The 20,000-nt window shown below is 46.6% G+C and overlaps 1 protein-coding gene across 1 annotated transcript; it reads left to right on the top strand.

Moving 5' to 3' along the window:
• The first annotated feature begins 17,357 nt into the window (after positions 1 to 17,357).
• Positions 17,358 to 18,906, top strand: LOC116981912 (vomeronasal type-1 receptor 51-like). Its single transcript, XM_033035105.1, has one exon. The coding sequence runs from the start codon at positions 17,508 to 17,510 to the stop codon at positions 18,477 to 18,479; it is 972 nt and encodes a 323-aa protein (XP_032890996.1). The 5' UTR covers positions 17,358 to 17,507; the 3' UTR covers positions 18,480 to 18,906.
• The last annotated feature ends 1,094 nt before the right edge of the window (positions 18,907 to 20,000 follow it).

Raw genomic sequence — 20,000 nt, forward strand, 5'->3', positions numbered from 1 at the left:
ATGCACAATACTCCAGGTGTGTTCTCACCAACAACTTGTACAGTTGCAATATTATATCCCAACTCCTATACTTAGTATCATGACAGATGAAGGCACGTGTCTACATCCTGTCTACCTGCATTACTATGTTCTTGTTGCCCAAAGTCTCTCTTTTATACAATACTATGCAGGGCTCTACTATTTATTATGTAATCCTGGACTGGTTTAATTTTCCAAAATGCGACTTGCACTTGTCAGAGTTAAATCCCATCTGCCATTCTTTGTCTTAGCCCATTTCTCTGATTATTGAATATCTTATTCTAATCTTAGGTAACCCTCTTTACTGCCCACTACATCACCGATATTGGCATTATCCGGAAATTTACCATCGTGTTCACAATATTGTCATCCAGATTTTTAATGTAGATGACAGGCAATCTGTCGGGCACACCACTGGTCACAGGTCTCCAACCTGAATAACAGCCCTCCACAACCACCCTCTGATGTGCCTCGGAGCTGAACGACTAGCGGGCCGCAGAGAGCAACCTGGTGGACAGGCTGCCAAGAACAAAGAGGTACCCGGCGGACGGGCCGCCATGAACAAAGAGGGAACCGGCGTGGTGACACTGAGAGCAAAGAGGGACCTGGTGGGGTGCTGCCGAGAGCAAGGAGGGACCTCCAGTGCACCACCGAGAGCAACGAGGGACATAACGGGGACCCGTCGAGATATAGGAGGGACCCGGTGGGCTGCCTGCGGCCACGTGCAATGGCAGGACTGGTTCGCCACTGTGAGAAGATAAGACTGTACTCAGCACTTTTGAAACTTTGTCAGCACCGTAAACATGGTGTATCTTTGTGTACTGCCTCGGTTAAGTAGGCTGTATGATTTTACCAGGATTTAGCTGTACCCAGCCACATGATAATAAAGTATCATTGAATCATTGACTCCTTTCCCCAAACCAATTTTATACAAAATTGGCTAGCTCGCCCTGGATCCCAAATAACCTGATTGATCAGACTAGCCTACAATGCAGGGCCTTTTTAAAGGCCTTGCTAATATCCATGTGGACAACATCCACTTCCCTGCCCTCGTCAATCCTCTTTGTCGCCTCATCAAAAAACTCTACCAAATTTGTGGGATATTATTTCCCACGCATAAAGCCATGTTGGCTATATCTGAGCCGTCCTTGTCTTCCAAATGCAGTTAGATCCTGTCTGAATGCAGTTAGATCCTCTCAGAATCTATTCCAGTAGCTTTTCCACCACTGACGTCAGGCTCACCAGCCAGTAGTTCCCTGGTTTGCAGCCCTTCTTAAATAACAGCATCAGCCACTGTCCAGTCTATTGGAACTTCACTCAATGTTGAAGAATGAAGCAAATATCTCTACCAGGCCCCTTCAATTAATTCCCTAGCTTCCCGCAACGTCCTTGGAAACTTATTAAAGCCCTGGGGATTTATCCACCTTAATATGCATTAAGACTGTCTGGACCTCTTTTCTAATGTTGATATTTTCCAATACATCCTTATTAATTTGCCTTAATTTCTTACCCTCCTCGACCTTTTCCTTGGTAAATGCAGATGAGAAATATTCATTTAACTTTTCGACCATCCCCTGTGACTCCTCACATGGATGACCACGTTGACCCTTCAGACATGGTCACTCCCTTGTTACCCTTTTGCTCTTGTGTTCTATATTTGTAGAATCTCTTAGGATTTCCCTTTACCTTATCTGCCAAAGCTTTCCCATATCCTCTTTTTACCTTTTTTCCCCTTTTTTTTCTCTCTTTCTTTTGTACGGCTTTGCAAATATATGATTAGTGTATAAATGTAAATAATTTGGTGTACATATGGAAATAGGTGTTTATAGCTGCTAAATTTGTATAAGATAATTATAGGCAGTTGAATAAGGGGTGGGAATTAATAAGCTTTGGCTTCTTCCTGATCCTTTTCGGACACATACGATTTCACTTATAAATATTCTTGTTTTTTTTTGTTTTTTGTATGCTGTTTCATACTTGCTTTTTAATTTTTTAGTCTGTTCGAAATAAAGGATTTATTATTATTATTATTATTATTATTATTATTATACCGTCCTTCCCTTTTTTAAGTGTACTCCCTACATCCCTTATACTGCTTGATGGGAGTTCAATGTGCTTCGTCAACCAGGTTTCCCTAATTCTACCAGCTCTTCCCTTCATTCTTTAACAGGAGCATGCTGACCTTGAACTCTCCCAATTATTCATTGAATAGCCTCTCACGTACCTGACGTCCCTTTAGTTTGTCGCCTTCAAATTTGTAAATTGAGTTGTATTGGTATTTGGCTGCACACTCATGAGTGTATAAGTATAGTAGGGGGCTGTGAATGCATCCATGCTGGGCACCAGTGTTGAAGATTATCGTAGATTTATCACCTATCCTCACTGATTGTGGTCTGTTGTTCAGGAAGTCGAAAACAGCCTCTCCCAATCAACTTTTGCCAGTTCCTGTGCAATACCTTGAAAATTTGCCTTGTCGCAATTAAGATCTTAATTTATGGACCTCTCCTATATAATAGAATTATGGTCCGTGGTCCCAAACTGCTCCCACACTGACACTTCAGCCTCTTTCCCAAGAGGAGATCTCTAGTAGGGATATCCACATATTGTTTGAGGAAAAACTCCCAAGGCAGTCCCAGTCAATATGAGGAATGTTGAAATTATTCACTATTACAACACTATTATTCTTACAGCTATCTGTAATCTCCATATCTGTTTCTTCAATTCCCACTGACTCTTGTGGGGGCCTATAATACAACTCTCAAAATGATCATCTATTTCAAAGTTTAATTTAGTTTAGGAAGGAACTGCAGATGCTGGAGATAAGACAAAAAGCTGGAGTAACTCAATACAATACAATACAATACGGTTTATTTGTCACATTGCACATAAAGTGCAAGTGAAATGAATATGTCAGCAGCGATACAATGATAAAGAGCACACACAAAAACACAATAAAAATTTAACATAAACATCCACCACAGCATTCATCACTGTGGTGGAAGGCACACAATTTGGCCAGTCCTCCTCCATTTCCCCCGTGGTCGGGACCTCAACCTTCCGCAGCCGCTGCTGCGGGCGTCCAGATGATAAGGACAAGGTACGAGTCCAGGTAAGTCCAGAGTCGGCTCTTCCCCACCGGAGACCGCGGCTTAAGTTGGTGTAGGCCGCAGGCCGGCGGCCGAAGATTTAATGTTCCCTCCATGTCGCAGCCAGAAGCACCGCAGGGCCGGCGGTCGAAGCTCCCCTCCAGGGGTGATGTTAAGTCCATACCGCGCCCGCGGTAGAAGTTGGCCGCGGGCCGGCAGTGATGGCTTCTTCTGACCCCGGGTCCCCCACGAGGGATCCCGGGCTGTAGACGCCGCACCAGCTGGAACTCTGCAGACCGCGGCTTCAGGCTGCCGGCTGCTGCGGGCCAACAAAACGGAGCGCTCCCCTCCAGCGAGCCCCAGTGAGGGCTCGCCCGCTCAGCGGTACGGGCAGCATCTCTGAAGAGAAGGAATGGGTGACGTTTCGGGTTGACCCTTCTTCAGATGCTGCCTTTCCTGCTGAGTTACTCCAGCTTTTTGAGTCTACCTTTAGTTTAGTTTCATTTATTGTCGCATGTACCGAGGTACAATGAAAAGCTTTTGTTGCGTGCTAACCAGTCAGTGGGTTCCACCCATTTGGCCTCACTGAATGAGATCCTGTGAATATTCTCTCTATATATATATTGTCATGATGTTCTCCCTAATCAGAAATGCAACCCCCTCCTCCTCTCTTATTTCCAGTTTCCACTCATTCATAAAAATGTATGAGTTGGTAGGTTAATTATCCCACTATTAATTGTCCCCAGTATGTAAGGTGGGTTATGGAATATTTTGGGCAGATTATGACAATGTGGGGAGAATAAATATAGGATTACATAAATAGGTGGCTGATGATCAGCATGGACTTGCTAGGCCAAAGCCCCTCTTTCCACACCACTGTTTTCTGTGGGCTATATGTGTCTAAAAGCACAAATGCAACACAAAACATTTTATCCACTTGCATTACAATAATGTCTGCAAACTGGGCGATAGCAAATTGCTGGTCTATAACTCGGCTTTTGATTTACCACCACCCATTTTCATTTTGACACAAAGTCAAAATGTACCTGGAGTTTGCTAAATTGATGTGTGAGCCCATTAAACCAGAAAGGAAATCAGGGATTTCTTCTGTATCAGCTGCATTTGTTTTGGTTTCGATGTTCACCAAACAATTATAAGTTTCGACAGCGAATTCCACAACTTCAGTCTGAAGAAGGGTCTCGACCCGAAACGTCACCCCTTCCTTCACTCCAGAGATGCTGCCTGTCCCACTGAGTTACTCCAGCAGTTTGTGTCTACCTCCACAACTTAAGATCTAGGCAACTGAAAACTTGCTTTGAAAATGGGGCTATGCTGGTGGACAGGAGGAGTGAAGAGTTTTTTAATTATTCTAGTACAGAAAGGTTACAGAAAAAAGCGTGAGGTGAAGACCCTTGGCATTTGAAAGTAAAGATGTATGTAGTATGTCAGATGTGAAGGCAAAACATTTAATACAAAAAATTACATTAATAACCATAAAAGGAAAAGCTAACTATAACATTAAACATTGTGAAATGGAGAAAATATTAGTAATCGCCAGCAGCTGGGTATTTCTCACCAGAATGTTAAATTATTTTTTATTGTCTCTCTGGTGTGGAGCAAGGTACTATATTGATGGGCTAATGTGGAAAAAGTAAACATCGTACTAATACGGATGAATTCCCAATGAATATATTGCAGTGACATAACCTGCAAAAGATGCTGCCTGTCCCGCTGAGTTACACCAGCATTCTGTGTCCATCTTCGGTGTAAACCAGCATCTGCAGTTTCTTCCTACACAATATAAATTTGGTGTTGAAGATAGACACAAAGTTCTGGAGTAACTCAGCGGGTCAAGCAGCATCTCAGGAAAAAAAGGATGGGTGACGTTTTGGGTAGGAAGAAGGGTTCCGACCTGAAACGTCGCACATTCTTTTCCCCCGAGATGCTGCCTGATGACCCACTGAGATACTCCATCACTTTATGTCTATCTTCGGTATGAACCAGCATCTGCAGTTGCTTGATTGTCATTGCTTTTTGCATATCTTCCATTCAGTTCTCCTAAGTACCATCTATATCTCTCGCCCACCTATTCCTTTTCTCCAGAGGCTGCCTGACCTGCTGAGTTATTCCAGCATTTTGAGTCTGTTCTACACATATAAATGTAGTGTTTCTTTGAATCTTGCTATTTTATAGTTCTTGAGAAAAAAAGGCTGCTTAACAATAAACCAGTAGGCAGAGCCTACGTGTGCAAACTCAGTTATTTTTACAGTTATCTTTGGCTGCATAGCGTATCAGCTATTGCTTTAACGTGACCTTCGATATTAATTCTAATTAAAGCACCACTTGCTGGGACAACTGTTTTTGCAGCCGGAGGTTTTTGTTGAAATAGTGTATGCATATTAATTTATTTTGAAGATGCTGAAGTTACTCAGTGGATTAGACAGCATCTCTGTAGAACATAGATGGGCGCCATTTTGGGTCGGAACCTTTCTTCGGACAAATTATAGGGGAGGCGGTAAAGAAAACTGGGAGAGCATAAGGACAGGGCAGAAGGGGTCTGACCTGAAACATTGCCTATCTATGTTCTCCAAGGATGCTGCCTGACCCGCTGAGTTACTCCAGCACTTTGTGTCCATCTTTGGTATAAACCAGTCTCTGCATTTCCGTGTCCAAGGCACTGGTAAGACCGCATTTGGAGTATTGTGAGCAGTTTTGGGCTCCATATCTGAGGAAGGATGTGCTGGCATTGGAGAGGGTCCAGAGGTTATTGCAGCTTACCGAATAGTGAAGGGCCTGGATAGAGTGGATGTGGAGAGGATATTTCCATTAATGGGAGAGTCTGGGACCAGAGACCAAAGCCTCAGAATAAAAGGAAGTGCCTTTAGAAATGAGATGATGAATTTCTTTAATCAGACCATGGTGAACCTATGGAATACATTGCCACTGAAGGCTGTTGTTAGGCGCTTCCCCCCCCCCTGGTGAATGCTATGTACTTACCTCTCTGTTTCTATCCCAAGTACAGGCCTCGTGGCTGTGAGTCTGGAATCGAGGGGTTAAAGGCTCCTGTACCCGATTGGCCCAGCTGCGTCAGGTGACGGGTGACTCATCTGAAGTATAAATACCAGAACTTCCCAGGATTCCTCTCTTCGTCGTAGACTCTGACTGATGAGCAGACTGTTGGTGGGGGCCGAGAAAGCCTGACCACATGGCATAGAACTTTGTGTATTTTCACCATTCCTTGTTAACAGATATTGAGTTGGGACGGATAAGGGCTGACCTTAGAGTTTTCGTGTAGTTTGGTTTCATGGTTGAATCTCTTTGGGCAGGTTTTGGAATCTCCGGTTCGACGGCCCATGGCGTGGCTGGCTGGAGCATTGTTAAATTGTTTGTCGGTTTATCCATATCCCTGACTGGGTTGTTTAAATCAGGTTTGAGTTTTGTGTTCCAATGAATAATTAAAACTGTTTTTTGAACCTGAACCTGGTTTTTGACTTGTGTTACGTGGCTCTGAAGTACTTGCATTCGGGAGTCGTAACAAAATGGGGGCTCGTCCTAAGTTTTGAGGACCCTAGACGTTTTTAGAGGGGTTTTTTGGTAGGCTTCTGGACTGAGGAAGTCTGTGTTGTGAGGGGATTTTTTTTCTTCCCTGTTTGTGGTAGCATTAGTGCCCCAGTTTTAGCTGGAGGTTTGGGGCTACATTAGAAATGAAATTTAAGGTGAAATAATTTGTTGAGGCTCCTAGTCGGGAGTTGTTTGATAGATGTACGAAGGAGCATTTGATTTTGCTGGCTGAGAACTATGCCATTACTATTGACAAGCATTCAAAGAAACACTCCATTAAATCGGAGTTGTGGGCTGCGTTGGTGGAGGGTGGAGTTTTGCCTGGTGGTGCAGACAGTCCCCCACCTTCTGTTCAGCCAGTTCAGAACATGGAGGCCGTCATTAAACTGAAGGAGATGGAGCTTGAGTCACAGAGAATTGCCTCTTTGTTAAAAGAGAAAGAGCTCATGCATGTTCTTGAAATGAAACGGCTTGAGGAGGAAACCAAAAGGGCTGAATTTCAGCTGCGGGAAAAAGAAATAGATAATTCCCGGGTTTCTTCTAGGGAACGGGAGTTTGATATGAGCAAGAACATCCGCCTGGTTCCCCCATTTCGTGAGGAGGATGTGGACAAGTATTTCACAGTGTTTGAACGGGTGGCTTTGTCCTTGAAGTGGCCTAGGGACGTGTGGACCTTGCTATTGCAGTGTGTCCTTGTGGGTAAAGCACGGGAGGTGTACTCGTCTTTATCTGTTGAAAGCAGTCTGGACTATGAGTGTGTAAAGTCTACAGTATTAAGGTCTTATGAATTAGTTCCAGAGGCGTACCGGCAGAAGTTCCGGCGCTTTAGGAAGTTTGATAGTCAGACTTATGTGGAGTTTGCTAGGGAGAAGGAGGCACTTTTTGACAGGTGGTGCGCTTCTCAAGGAGTGAAGGATTTTGAGCTACTGCGGGCCTTGATAATTATGGAAGACTTTAAGAACTGTCTCCCTGAGAGGGTTACTACTTACCTTAATGAGCAGAAGGTGAATGAGGTGTCTAAGGCTGCAGTGTTGGCAGATGAGTATGTATTGACTCATAAATCTGATTTTGTTGGGCGATCCTATAGTTTTGGTGCACGGCCGGTTGATCGTGGTGGTGTCGCCGGTGGCAGTGTCAAAGCTGTTTCTGTGCCTGCAAATGGCAGCACGTTGATACAGGGGGAGGTCCGAGCTGATAAGGTTGACGGAAATGTAAGGACTGATGAAGGTCCTGTGTGCTACTATTGTAGAAGGAGAGGGCACATGTTAAAGTCGTGTCCCGTTCTGAAGCAGAAAAATGCAAAGCCTGTGGCTTTGGTGGGAACACAGAAGGCACCTGTCGTACCTGAGGTGCCTGAGTCTGATGAGTGTAGGAATTATTCTGCATTCATCATGAATGGTTTTGTTTCTCTAGAGGATGGGGGTGACAGAGTTCCAGTATCCATCTTGCGTGATACTGGTGCTACTCAGTCCTTTATATTGGATGGTGTACTGCCGTTTTCTGGGGAATCATCGGTTGGGTCAAGTGTCCCAGTGGTAGGATTCGGGATGGATGACATGGTAGTGCCTTTGCATACCGTGCGTCTCGAGTCCGAGTTGGTTTCAGGCCGGGTAACTGTTGGGTTACGGCCGTGTTTTCCCATTGGGGGAGTTTCTGTGATTTTGGGGAATGACTTGGCAGGAGGTAGAGTTTTAGTCACTCCTGAGGTGACGGCTGTTCCGATGGTGCAGAGTCCTGATAGATTGGCTATGCAGCATCCAAAGGTCTTCGCAGCTTGTGCTGTCACGAGGGCTATGGCTAAGAGCCAGGCGAAGTTTGAGGATGTGGTGGACCTGAGTGAGAGCATTTTTGGGGATCAGGATGATAGATCCTGTGTTGTGAAGGGTGTTTCTCCATCTCAAGATGGGATAGTGTCTGGAAATGTGCCGGTGTCACTGTCACGTGACCGGCTGGTTGAGGAGCAATAGAGTGATCCAGGTTTATCTGATCTGTGCGACTGCGCAGTGCCTGAGGGGGATATGGATTCCACAGCAAAGGGGTATTTTCTAAGGGATGGCTTACTGATGCGAAAGTGGTCTCCCTTGGATATATCTGGGCATGATGATTGGAGCGTGGTTGATCAGATTGTGATGCCTCGTCGGTATAGGGACGAGATACTCTGTTTGGCTCATGATGGTCCTCTAGGTGGACATTTGGGGGTCAATAAGACGTATGACCGCATCTTACGGAATTTTTTTTGGCCAGGGTTGAAAAAGGACGTGAAACAGCACTGCAGGTGTTGTCACATTTGCCAGGTGGCAGGAAAGCCGAATCAATCGATTGTTCCTGCGCCTTTATATCCAATCCCTGTGGTCGGTGAGCCGTTTGAGTGGATTCTAGTTAATTGTGTGGGCCCTCTACCTCGGACAAGGATGGGCAACAAGTTTTTATTAACAATTATGTGTGCGACTACCCGCTTTCCAGAGGTGGTCCCTTTGCGTAGAATTACTGCCCCTGCAATTGTTAAGTCTCTCACTAAGTTTTTTTCGTTGTTCGGTTTGCCCAAGGTTGTGCAAAGTTACCAAGGTACCAACTTCATGTCGAAGGTTTTTAGTCAGGTAATGAAGTTGTTAGATATTAAGCATTGTTACTCCAGCGCGTATCATCCTGAGAGCCAGGGAGCTCTCGAGAGGTTTCACCAGACTTTGAAATCTATGTTGAGGACTTACTGCCTGGAGTTTGAAAAAGACTGGGATGAGGGAGTTCATCTAGTTATGTTTGCGGTGCGTGAGGTCGTGCAGGAGTCTTTAGGGTACAGTCCTGCTGACCTGGTGTTCGCGCATACTGTACGTGGTCCGTTGAGGGTCCTGAAGGAGAAATGGTTGCAGGAGGATACAAAACGTAGTATTTTAGACCACGTCTGTACTTTTCGCTCTAGACTGAGGAGGGCATGCGAACTGGCAATGGGTAATCTTGCCTCTGCTCAGTCTAGGATGAAGGACTGGTTCGACAGGAAGGAGCCTGTGGAGGTTGATGGGTCGGAGCTATGTCCTTCTAAGCCTGTTTTGGCTGCAGTGGTGCTGCCCCCTGACACGGGTGGTGATGTGGGGGAGGCACGCTTGTCTGTGGCAGTAACGCAGGGAAAGCTGAGTAACTCTGAGGCTTTGGAGACGCTTCCCTTGCGGTTGTCTCATTTGACCGGCATATCCGTGGCAAGGATGAGGTATTGGCTGATGCATTGTCGCGCCAGTGATGTCTGTGTTACTGAATAGTTGCTGAAATTTGGTGGTGTTTTTTTAGTTCATTTTCAGAAACTTATTCAGTATCTTTGGGTGGGGGTGTTAGGCGCTTCCCCCTCCTGGTGAATGCTATGTACTTACCTCTCTGTTTCTATCCCAAGTACAGGCCTCGTGGCTGTGAGTCTGGAATCGAGGGGTTAAAGGCTCCTGTACCCGATTGGCCCAGCTGCGTCAGGTGACGGGTGACTCATCTGAAGTATAAATACCAGAACTTCCCAGGATTCCTCTCTTCGTCGTAGACTCTGACTGATGAGCAGACTGTTGGTGGGGGCCGAGAAAGCCTGACCACATGGCATAGAACTTTGTGTATTTTCACCATTCCTTGTTAACAGATATTGAGTTGGGACGGATAAGGGCTGACCTTAGAGTTTTCGTGTAGTTTGGTTTCAGGGTTGAATCTCTTTGGGCAGGTTTTGGAATCTCCGGTTCGACGGCCCATGGTGTGGCTGGCTGGAGCATTGTTAAATTGTTTGTCGGTTTATCCATATCCCTGACTGGGTTGTTTAAATCAGGTTTGAGTTTTGTGTTCCAATGAATAATTAAAACTGTTTTTTGAACCTGAACCTGGTTTTTGACTTGTGTTACGTGGCTCTGAAGTACTTGCATTCGGGTGTCGTAACAAAATGGATAGAGTGGGTGTGGAGAGGATATTTCCATTAATGGGAGAGTCTGGGACCAGAGACCAAAGCCTCAGAATAAAAGGAAGTGCCTTTAGAAATGAGATGATGAATTTCTTTAATCAGACCATGGTGAACCTATGGAATACATTGCCACTGAAGGCTGTGCACACCAAGTCAATGGACATTTTTAAGGTGGAGATTGATAGGTGCTGGATTAGGAAGGGTGTCAAGGGTTATGGGGAGAAGGGATGGGAATGCTGTTGAGAGGAAAAGATGAATGGCCGAGTAGACTGGATGGGCCAAATGGCCTAAGTCAGCTCCTACAACGTATGAACATGAACTTATGAACTTATTGGGTGGCATGATTGTGCAGCGGTAGAGTTGCTGCCTTACAGTGCCAGAGATCAGGGTTCGATCCTGACTATGGGTGCTGTCTGTACGGATTTTGTACATCATCCCCATGAGGTTTTCTCCGAGTGCTCCGGTTTCCTCCCACATTCTGAACACGTACAGGTTTAGGATAGTGTAGGATTGTGCTGGTGTACGGGATTGCTGGTCGGCATGGATTTGGTGGGCCAGAAAACCTATTTCTACACTGTATCTCTAAACTAAACTAAACTATTGCATTTCAATTTATTCTGAAGTGGATTGTAGGTATGCACAAAGGAATGTTATGCCAAAAGTTTTTTAAAAATGTAGACTCCTGCGACATGGAAGTGGAAGGTAAATGACCAAATTAGAATGTTGATTTATTAATAGTTTGAGTGTCCAAAAATTGAGGACATAAGGAGTGGGAAAATAGCAGGTCAGCCATTTGACCCCTCCATACTGTTCTTTCATTCGATAGGATATTTTACTTCAGCTTCACATTCCTACACTGACCCCAGATCAGTTGATCATATTAAAATTTGATGACATTTGTGCAGCTTTCAATGTAATAACCATTGGAGGAAGAGTAATGAAAGAAAAGACAAGGAATTGCAACTGCTGTAATTTTGAGCAGAACACAAAGTGCTGGAGTAACTTAGTGGGTCAGGCAGCAGCTGTGGTGGGAATGGATAGGCGGTATTTCTGCTCAGGATCCTTCCTCAAACTAAGAAGAAAAGACTAAATAGTTAAACTCTCATCTTCATCCTGGCCCCTTGAGGATAGACCAGAAGGCATTGGGTTTTAGTACCTTGTTTCAACTAACATGAAAAACACTTAAATGTCAACAGATATAAAAATTGACAGATGTAAAATGGCAGTCAAATTGCCTTTGATATGAGCACATCCAAGGCATGTTGACTGATGATACACCATGTGCAGATGTTTTCGATTATTTCTGAGATGAAAAGAATTGCTGTTTAAGAAAAGGTTGAGAAGTTGGGGCCTATGCCCATTGAAATTTAGAAGAATGAGAGGTGACCTGAATGAAACACACAGTATATGACTCATAGAGGGGCCACCAGCATCACAAGGTCAGTAGGAGTAGAATTAGGCCATTTAGCCCATCATGTCTGCTCTGCCATTCAATCATGGTTGATCTATCTCCCCCTCCCAACCCCATTCTCCTGCCTTCTCCCCAGAACCTCTGACACCCGTACTAATCAAGAATCTATCAACCTCTGCCTTAAAAATATCCACTGACTTGGCCTCCACAGCCTTCTGTTGCAAAGAATTCCACAGATTTACCACCCTCTGACTAAAGGTGGGTGCTGTGAGAATGCTTCCTCTAATGGGACTGTCCAGAACTGAGTGGCTTAGTTTCAGAATAATGCCTTGCTATTTGGCACAGAATTGAGGAGGAATTTCTTTAGTCATGTGTTCAGTTTTGCTTACCCTGCTCTGGCAAAGATGCCATTAATCTTTAAAGAGTGCAGAGAAGATTTATGGGAATGTTGCCAGAACTCAAGAGCGTAAACTGTAGGGTTGGTTAGGACTTTATTCCTTGAAGCACAAGAGGCCGAGGAGTGATCTTATAGAGGTATATAATATTATGAGGAGAATTGATAGAGTGAATGCTGAGAGTCTTTTACCCAGGGTCAGAGAAACAAAATGAGAGGACATAGATTTATAGTGAGAGGTGAAATTTTTAATAAGAACCCGAAGGGCAACTTTTTCAAACTGAAAAGCCAGCGGTGCTGGCTCGAATGGCCGAATGGCCTACTCCCGCATCTATTTTCTATGTTTTTATGAACACAATACTCCCAAGGCGACTGCTTTTTCGCACAGGATGTGGGTATATGGACTAACTTGCCAGAGGGGATAGTTGAGGCAGGTACAATAACATTTAAAAGAGATATGGACAGGTTTGGAGGGATGTGGGCCAGGAACAGACAATTTGGACTAACTTAGATGGGGCGTCTTGGTCGGCCTGAACAAGTTGCGCCGAAAGGCATGTTTCCTGTGAAAGAGAGAATAAATTACGGGCATAAGTGGAGAGCAGGTCTGATTGGAATGCTTGCTGTGCCAACTGCTCTCCTTCGAAGTGGTAAATCAATATGAGAATAATGTATGGTTAGTAAATCAGGGCTGCCAACTCTCACGCTTTGAGCGTGACACTCACGCATTTCAGCCAATTCTCACGCCCTCACGCTGAAGACAGAATTCTCACGCTGACTTCAGTCCCTGCACAGCAAAGATCCTGTAGCGGAGCCATAGGATCTTTGCTGCACAGTTTGTCTCTTTGCGCCACATGACAGCGATCTGCACGGATTGGGGAAGCGCGTCGGTCCCGGGCAGCGGGTGTCAGCGCTTTTGTGCGCCGTCTGCGAGCGCTGCGCTTCCGGCTGCCGCGGCAACCTCGCTCCCTCCCTCCCTCCTGCCCTTCAACTCACACGGCAGCGCCAATGCCGCCAATCCACGCTACACCGTGCCTGCCAGACGGGCGGCCCGGGAAAGAAAGAGAGGGAAAGAAAAAAAGGGAGGGACGGGGGCAAAGAGAGACAGGGGGATGGAATGTAGTAAGGGATTGAAGGAAGGGAAGGAGAAAGGGGAGAAAGAGGAAGCATGAGGAAAAATAGGGAGGGTGAGGAAAGAGAGGGAGGGGAGGAAAGAGAGGGAGGGGGAAGAAAGAGGGAGGGATGGGGGGAGGAAAGAGGGAGCGATGAGGGGGAGGAAAGAGGGAGGAGGGAGGAAGGGGAGGAAAGAGGGAGGGAGGGGGAGGATGGAAGGGGGAAGGAAAGGTGTGTGTGTGTCTGTTTCTCTGTGTGTGTCTCCTTGTGTGTGTGTGTGTGTGTGTGCCTGTGTGTATGTGTGTGTCTCCCCGTGTGTGTGTGTCTGTCTCCCTGTGTGTGTGTCTGTCTGTCTCCATGTGTGTGTGTCTGTCTGTCTCCGTGTGTGTGTATGTGTGTGTGTGTGTCTGTCTCCCTGTGTGTGTGTGTCTGTCTCCCTGTTTGTGTGTGTGTCTTCCTTTGTGTATGCGTCTCCCTGTGCGCCTGTTGTCACATCCTGGCCTTAGACAGGGCTGCCAACTCTCACGCTTTGAGCGTGAGAATCACGCCCGTGTGTGTGTCTGTCTGTCTCCCTGTGTGTGTGTCTGTCTGTCTCCATGTGTGTGTGTCTGTCTGTCCGTGTGTGTGTGTCTGTCTCCCTGTGTGTGTGTGTGTGTGTGTGTGTCTGTCTCCCTGTGTGGTGTGTGTGTCTGTCTCCCTCTGTGTGTGTGTCTGTCTCCCTGTGTGTGTGTGTGTGTGTGTGTCTGTCTCCCTCTGTGTGTGTGTGTGTGTCTGTCTCCCTGTGTGTGTGTGTGTGTCTGTGTCCCTATTTGTGTGTGTGTCTTCCTTTGTGTATGTGTCTCCCTGTGCGCCTGTTGTCACATCCTGGCCTTAGACAGGGCTGCCAACTCTCACGCTTTGAGCGTGAGAGTCACGCATTGCAGCCAATTCTCACGCTGATGACAGAATTCTCACTCTGTCTTCAGTCCCTGCAGTTTGTCTTTTTGCGCCATATCACAACGATCTGTGTGGTCTGGGGAAGCGCGTCAGTTGGCGGCTGTGAGTGACGTCGCTTCTCTTCTCTTCTCTTCTTTCTTGGTTGGATGTGCAGCCGCTGACAACATGAAGCAGACGGAGATAAAACTAACCAGGTGAATCGGTTGTAAAACATGGGGAGGACCACAATGAGGCGAAACATCTAGGACAGGTTTCGGAAACCTACGGCACACGGGCTGAATCCGGCCCGTAACCCGAAAAACCACGTTTTTTTCCAATTCGTTTTCGCAGGGTCGGGGCAGGCGAGTCGACCTGAGAACTGCAGCCAGTCCCTGGGACGCGAGCTGATCTGGGAATGGCAGCCAGTCCCTGGGCACGCAGAATGCCAACTTGATAATTATGGACAAATTGGGCCAGCCACGTACATGTTGTATAACTCTGACTCTATGAAGATCTGAATGGGCTTAGAATGACCATTTAAGCAAAATTGCCCCCACTTTCCCCATTTTGATTCTTGAGATTAATATTCCTTTGCTCTGTTAACAGCATTAAAGTACTTATGGGGTCGAGTCAGGAAAGGGAACATGTTATTTCTTTTTAGTTTGCTTTAATTCTACGGTGGGGGCGCTGCATTGGCGGCAACCCTGTCAGCAGCGTGTTAGTTTTTTTTCAACCTTTTTTAGTATGTCTTAAAGTATGTGTTTAATGTTTCTTTGTGTGTTTTGTGTGGGGGGTGGTGTGGGGGGGTAAGGGGGAAACCGTTTTGGCCGCCTCCTCCATGGAGAGGCGACTTTTTCCAGGTCGCCTCCCCCGTGGCCTAACAATCAGGATCGGCGCGGCCTTTCCCGGAGACGCGCCCGGGGCTTCAGCGGCGGGCGCAGCGTGGACTCTCGCCGTGGAGCGGGTGAGCCCTCGCTGGGGCTCGCTGGAGGGGAGCGCTCCGTTTCGCTGGCCCGGGGCAGCGGTCTGCACAGCTCCAGCTGGTGCGGCGTCTACAGCCCGGGATCTCACGTTGGGGACCCGGGGGGAAGAAGAAGCTCCATCAGCCGGCCCGCGGCCAACTTTTACCGTGGATCCGGCATGGACTTACCATCACCCGTGGAGGGGAGCTTCGACCGCCGGCCCTGCCGTCTGCGGTGCTTCTGGCTGCGGCGCGGCGGGAACTTTAAATCTTTGACCGCCGGCCTGCGGCCTACACCATCCTGAAGCCGCGGTCTCCGGTGGGGAAGAGCCGATCCTGGACTTACCTTGACTTTACTTTGTTCTTTACCATCTGGACGCCCGCAGCAACGGCTGCGGAGATGGAGGTCCCGACCACGGGGGAAAATGGAGGAGGACTGGCCAATTTCTGTGCCTTCCACCACAGTAATGAATGCTGTGGTGGATGTTTGTGTAAATTTTTTATTGTGGTTGTGTGTTCTTTATTATTGTGCCGCTGCTGACAATAAATCTGAATTTCCCTGAGGGGGTCAATAAAGTATTTATTATTATTATTATTATTATTATTAATTTGTTAGTTGATTGTTTGTTGAGTGCCATCATTTCTGAAATGGTCTTAAAGTAACTTAACTGTTATAAAGCAGTAATAAGTGATTTTTGTCCAAACAATTGGAACTTGCATAAAATGTTTGCATTTTTAGCAGGGCTGCCAACTCTCACGCATTGAGCGTGAGACTCACGCATTTCACAAAATTCTCATGCTCTCACGCTGATCACAAAATTTCTCACGCTCAAATATCTGCGGGTGCTGAAAGTTCAAAATAAAGCAAAAATTGTTTTAGAGGTGAGTAAAAACCATGAGGGGAATATCAGGTGAATGCATAGTCTTTTTCCCAGGATATGTGATTCAAGCACTAGGGATTGGTTTAAAGCAGGGCTATCAAACTACCAGCACCAACCTCCCCCCCTTCCTCCCTGAGGCACAGCACACACCTCCCACCCTCACCTCCGGCAGCTCTATGTCCGTCGACCCCTCTGTCCACACCCCATGGAGTTTGAACCCCGGCCCGGAGCCAGGAGCGGACCGGGTGAGTTGGTGCCGCCTCCGGAGCCTACTATGGGAGGGGGAACACCCCCTCCCCCCCACTCGGTCGCTACGCTCCCTCGCAATTTCTCACTCTCAACTCTCACCCAATGTTGGCAGCCCTGGGTAAATGCAAGCATCACTGAATAGATCTGAACTGACTATTCGTGCTGAAACACGAGGCTCGGTTCATGCCCCACGCCTTTGCAGCATTTGTTATCATTGACCTTCATTTCACACTTCTCAACCTATTTATTTTACCGGTGATCAATGGATCAATAATTTCTTCGCGACCTCTGTGGCATCATCCGGAGATAATCTCACCGCTGTTCCTGGAATCTAGCTGCACACGAGGGGTTGATACATTTCCTCGAATCCCCACCCACCCGCGGATAAACTGCGGAAGCTAGCGGGAACTACCTGGAGCTGTGAGAGGCGATATATGGAGACACCACTTCTTAACACCTGAAGCGTCTGAAGAGACTTTCGTTCGTTCGCAAAGTCTCGAGCAACCGCCAACTTCATTGGATCAAAAGTAAATATACTGCGGATGCTGGATTGGAAGCGTTAAAGGCTGCTGAAGCCGGGTGTGGCGGCACCTGCAGCTGCAGTGAACATCTAGATCCAGCAAAGGAATCATTCTTCCTCAGCCGGTATTGGTGTTGCAAAGGTTGTTAGTTTGGCGTGAACTTCTGACCTCCTGCCATCCACCCGAAACGTCGCCTATTTCCTTCGCTCCATAGATGCTGCTGCACCCGCTGAGTTTCCCCAGCAATTTTGTGTACCATCCACTCAACCTTTGCTGGTTCCCGTTCCATTAAAATCACACGGAAGCCTCGACCCCCCCACCCTCGACACAAACACACAGGTTGACTGTTTCTATGGCAATGCGGTGTAGAGAGTGTTCCTCCGTCATTTAGCCACGGGATATAAAGTAACTTGGAAACACGGACTGGGAAAAAAAAAGAGAGGAAGGTTTTGTTTGTGTCTCCGAAGGAGGAAGGACAAATATGTTAGTAGGGGAACAGATCCCTTTCATGGTGGTGTTTGTGGGGACGATTTTACTGGGCACGACGGGGAATGTCATCGTGCTTTTCGCCTTCATCAGCAACGCGGTGAAACACCGGCGTTTCCCGCCGCTCGACAGGGTGATCGTCAACCAGACCTTTGTCAACCTGTTGCTCTGCTTCTACCAGGGCATCCCGCGAGTGCTGATGTTCTACGGGGTGGAACTTTTCGAGGAGACCGGCTGCATTATCCTGGTCTACCTCAGCTCCTCGCTCAGGTCCATCAGCATCTGGACGGTCTCCAACCTCAGTTTCCTCCACTTGGTCAAGATCAACCGGCCGCGCTGCGCCCTGGCCAGTTACATCAGCAGCCACCAGAGCAGCTATGTCAACGTGACCATCAGCGCCCTGTGGCTCACCAGCTTCATCTTCTATGTCCCCTACACCCTGGACAAGATCATCCACATGTCGCAGGAGAACGAGTCCAACCCGGTGAAGTACATGCCCAGCTCCAGTTGCAACGGCATGTCCACCAGCTCCGCTTCTGATATAGTCACCTACATCTCGGTCAGCCTGGATATCATCGCCATCCTCTGGGTGGTGGTTCTGAACGGGCTGATCATCCAGCTTCTGTGCAAACACCAACGGCGAGTGGCGGCAGCGGGCCAGGGATTAAATTCCGCCAACAAGACCCCACACCAGGCCACCCGCATCCTCGTCTCCTTGCTCTGCATCTACGTGGCTTGCTGGATCTCCAACGATATCGTCTGGATTATGTTGATCGCGAGAATAGCGCCCGGACAAGATCGGAACCAGACACTAAAATACACTTCCAGTTTCCTCTCCTCTCTCTACTACTCCGCCAGCTCATACGTTCTGGTTTTTGGCCACAGGAACGTTAAAGATGTGTTCAACCCTGTCTGCAAACTCTTGAAACAGAGGAAGACCACGCAGTTTCAAGATGTGGAAATATAGTATACTGTTTTGGCGTTTAAAATAAAATAGCAAAATAACGAGGCAATAGAATGTTAACACCATCTGACTGGATAAGCATGGATATCAATATATCACCGGTATTGAATCACTAATAGACTAATAGAAATGGTCATTTGTAATTTTACAGTAGAAAGGAAGAATAACATTAGGACAGATTGATACAGAACAGAAGGTGTGCATTGGGTTATGTGGGTTGGTGTATTTACCCCATTAATCCCATCAGGAGCAGAAGGCCATCAGGATGGTTTGTAGGTAGGAACTCAGTCTGAGCCACTCGAGGCCTGGCCACTGCTCATGCAACCAGGGTACTGAGGCCTCCTGGACGTTGGGAGCTCCCTGGTCACCATGGTAAATCCAACCAGCGGCATCACCTGGGTGGTGAGTCTATGGAATTAATTGTCACAGAAGGCAGTGGAGGCCAAGTCAATGGATATTTTTATGGCAGAGATAGATAGATTCTTGATTAGTAAGGTTGTCAGTGGTTATGGGGAGAAGGCAGGAGAATGGGCTTGAGAGGGAAAGATAGATCAGCCATGATTGATCAGAATGGTGGTGTAGACTTGATGGGCCGAATGGCCTAATTCTGCTCCTATCACATAAACTTATGAAATCATGCAGAAGGTGAACACAAGTTGCAGGCTGGGTTAAACCGGATCCAATCCAGTACTCAGCTGAGGCTCAACAGAAGTTTGTAAAGATTCTGCATTACTTTTATTGTTTATATTCTCAATATTTTTGTTAATAAAGCCAAGATTTCATTTATTTTTAACATAAACTTCTCAATCTGTTCTGTCACCTTTAGCAACATTGTAGATATCATCTCTGTTGCTGAATCCCTTTAAAATGCTCAGATTGCTCACCTCATTATTCTCATGAAAATATATCATATTAAGTTTCATCCACCATGTGAATGCCCATTTGACATCCTCCTGAAGTCTGTCGCTGCTTACCTTACTACTTACTTCATTCCTAGCTTTCGTGCCTGGAAACGTTGTCACCCTTATGGTATACCATTAACACTACTTTCTGTAAAAGACCCGATGAATTAATTAAAATATATTTTATTGGATTATGGTAATTGTTAAACTGTCAATTTTATGTTACTGCAAAGGATGGTACCGAGCTATGAAAGATATATTTGTAATAGAAGGTACACCAGATTGATTCTGAACCATTCATCGAGGATAACATTTACACAATAACCTGATTTTGCAGTTCATGTTTTCCAACCAGACTCGAAGGCTAGAAGGCTGAAGTGGGAGCCTGATAGAATTATGCTTTGTAAATCAGAAATTCTGGTTATGCGTGAGACCCCCTCAACATTCTCCTCCATCAGCCCCCATCTACATGCATGCACACACCCACACACCCAAAGGCTCACCCTCATGCTCACCCACACACACCAGATGATGGACACAAACCAATTTGATGCAACCAGGGGCCACAGTCTTAGAATAAAGGGGAGGTCATTTAAGACTGAGGTGAGAAAAATCTTTTTGT

Source organism: Amblyraja radiata, chromosome 1, assembly GCF_010909765.2.
Source record: "Amblyraja radiata isolate CabotCenter1 chromosome 1, sAmbRad1.1.pri, whole genome shotgun sequence".
Classification (NCBI taxonomy): Eukaryota; Metazoa; Chordata; class Chondrichthyes; order Rajiformes; family Rajidae; genus Amblyraja; species Amblyraja radiata.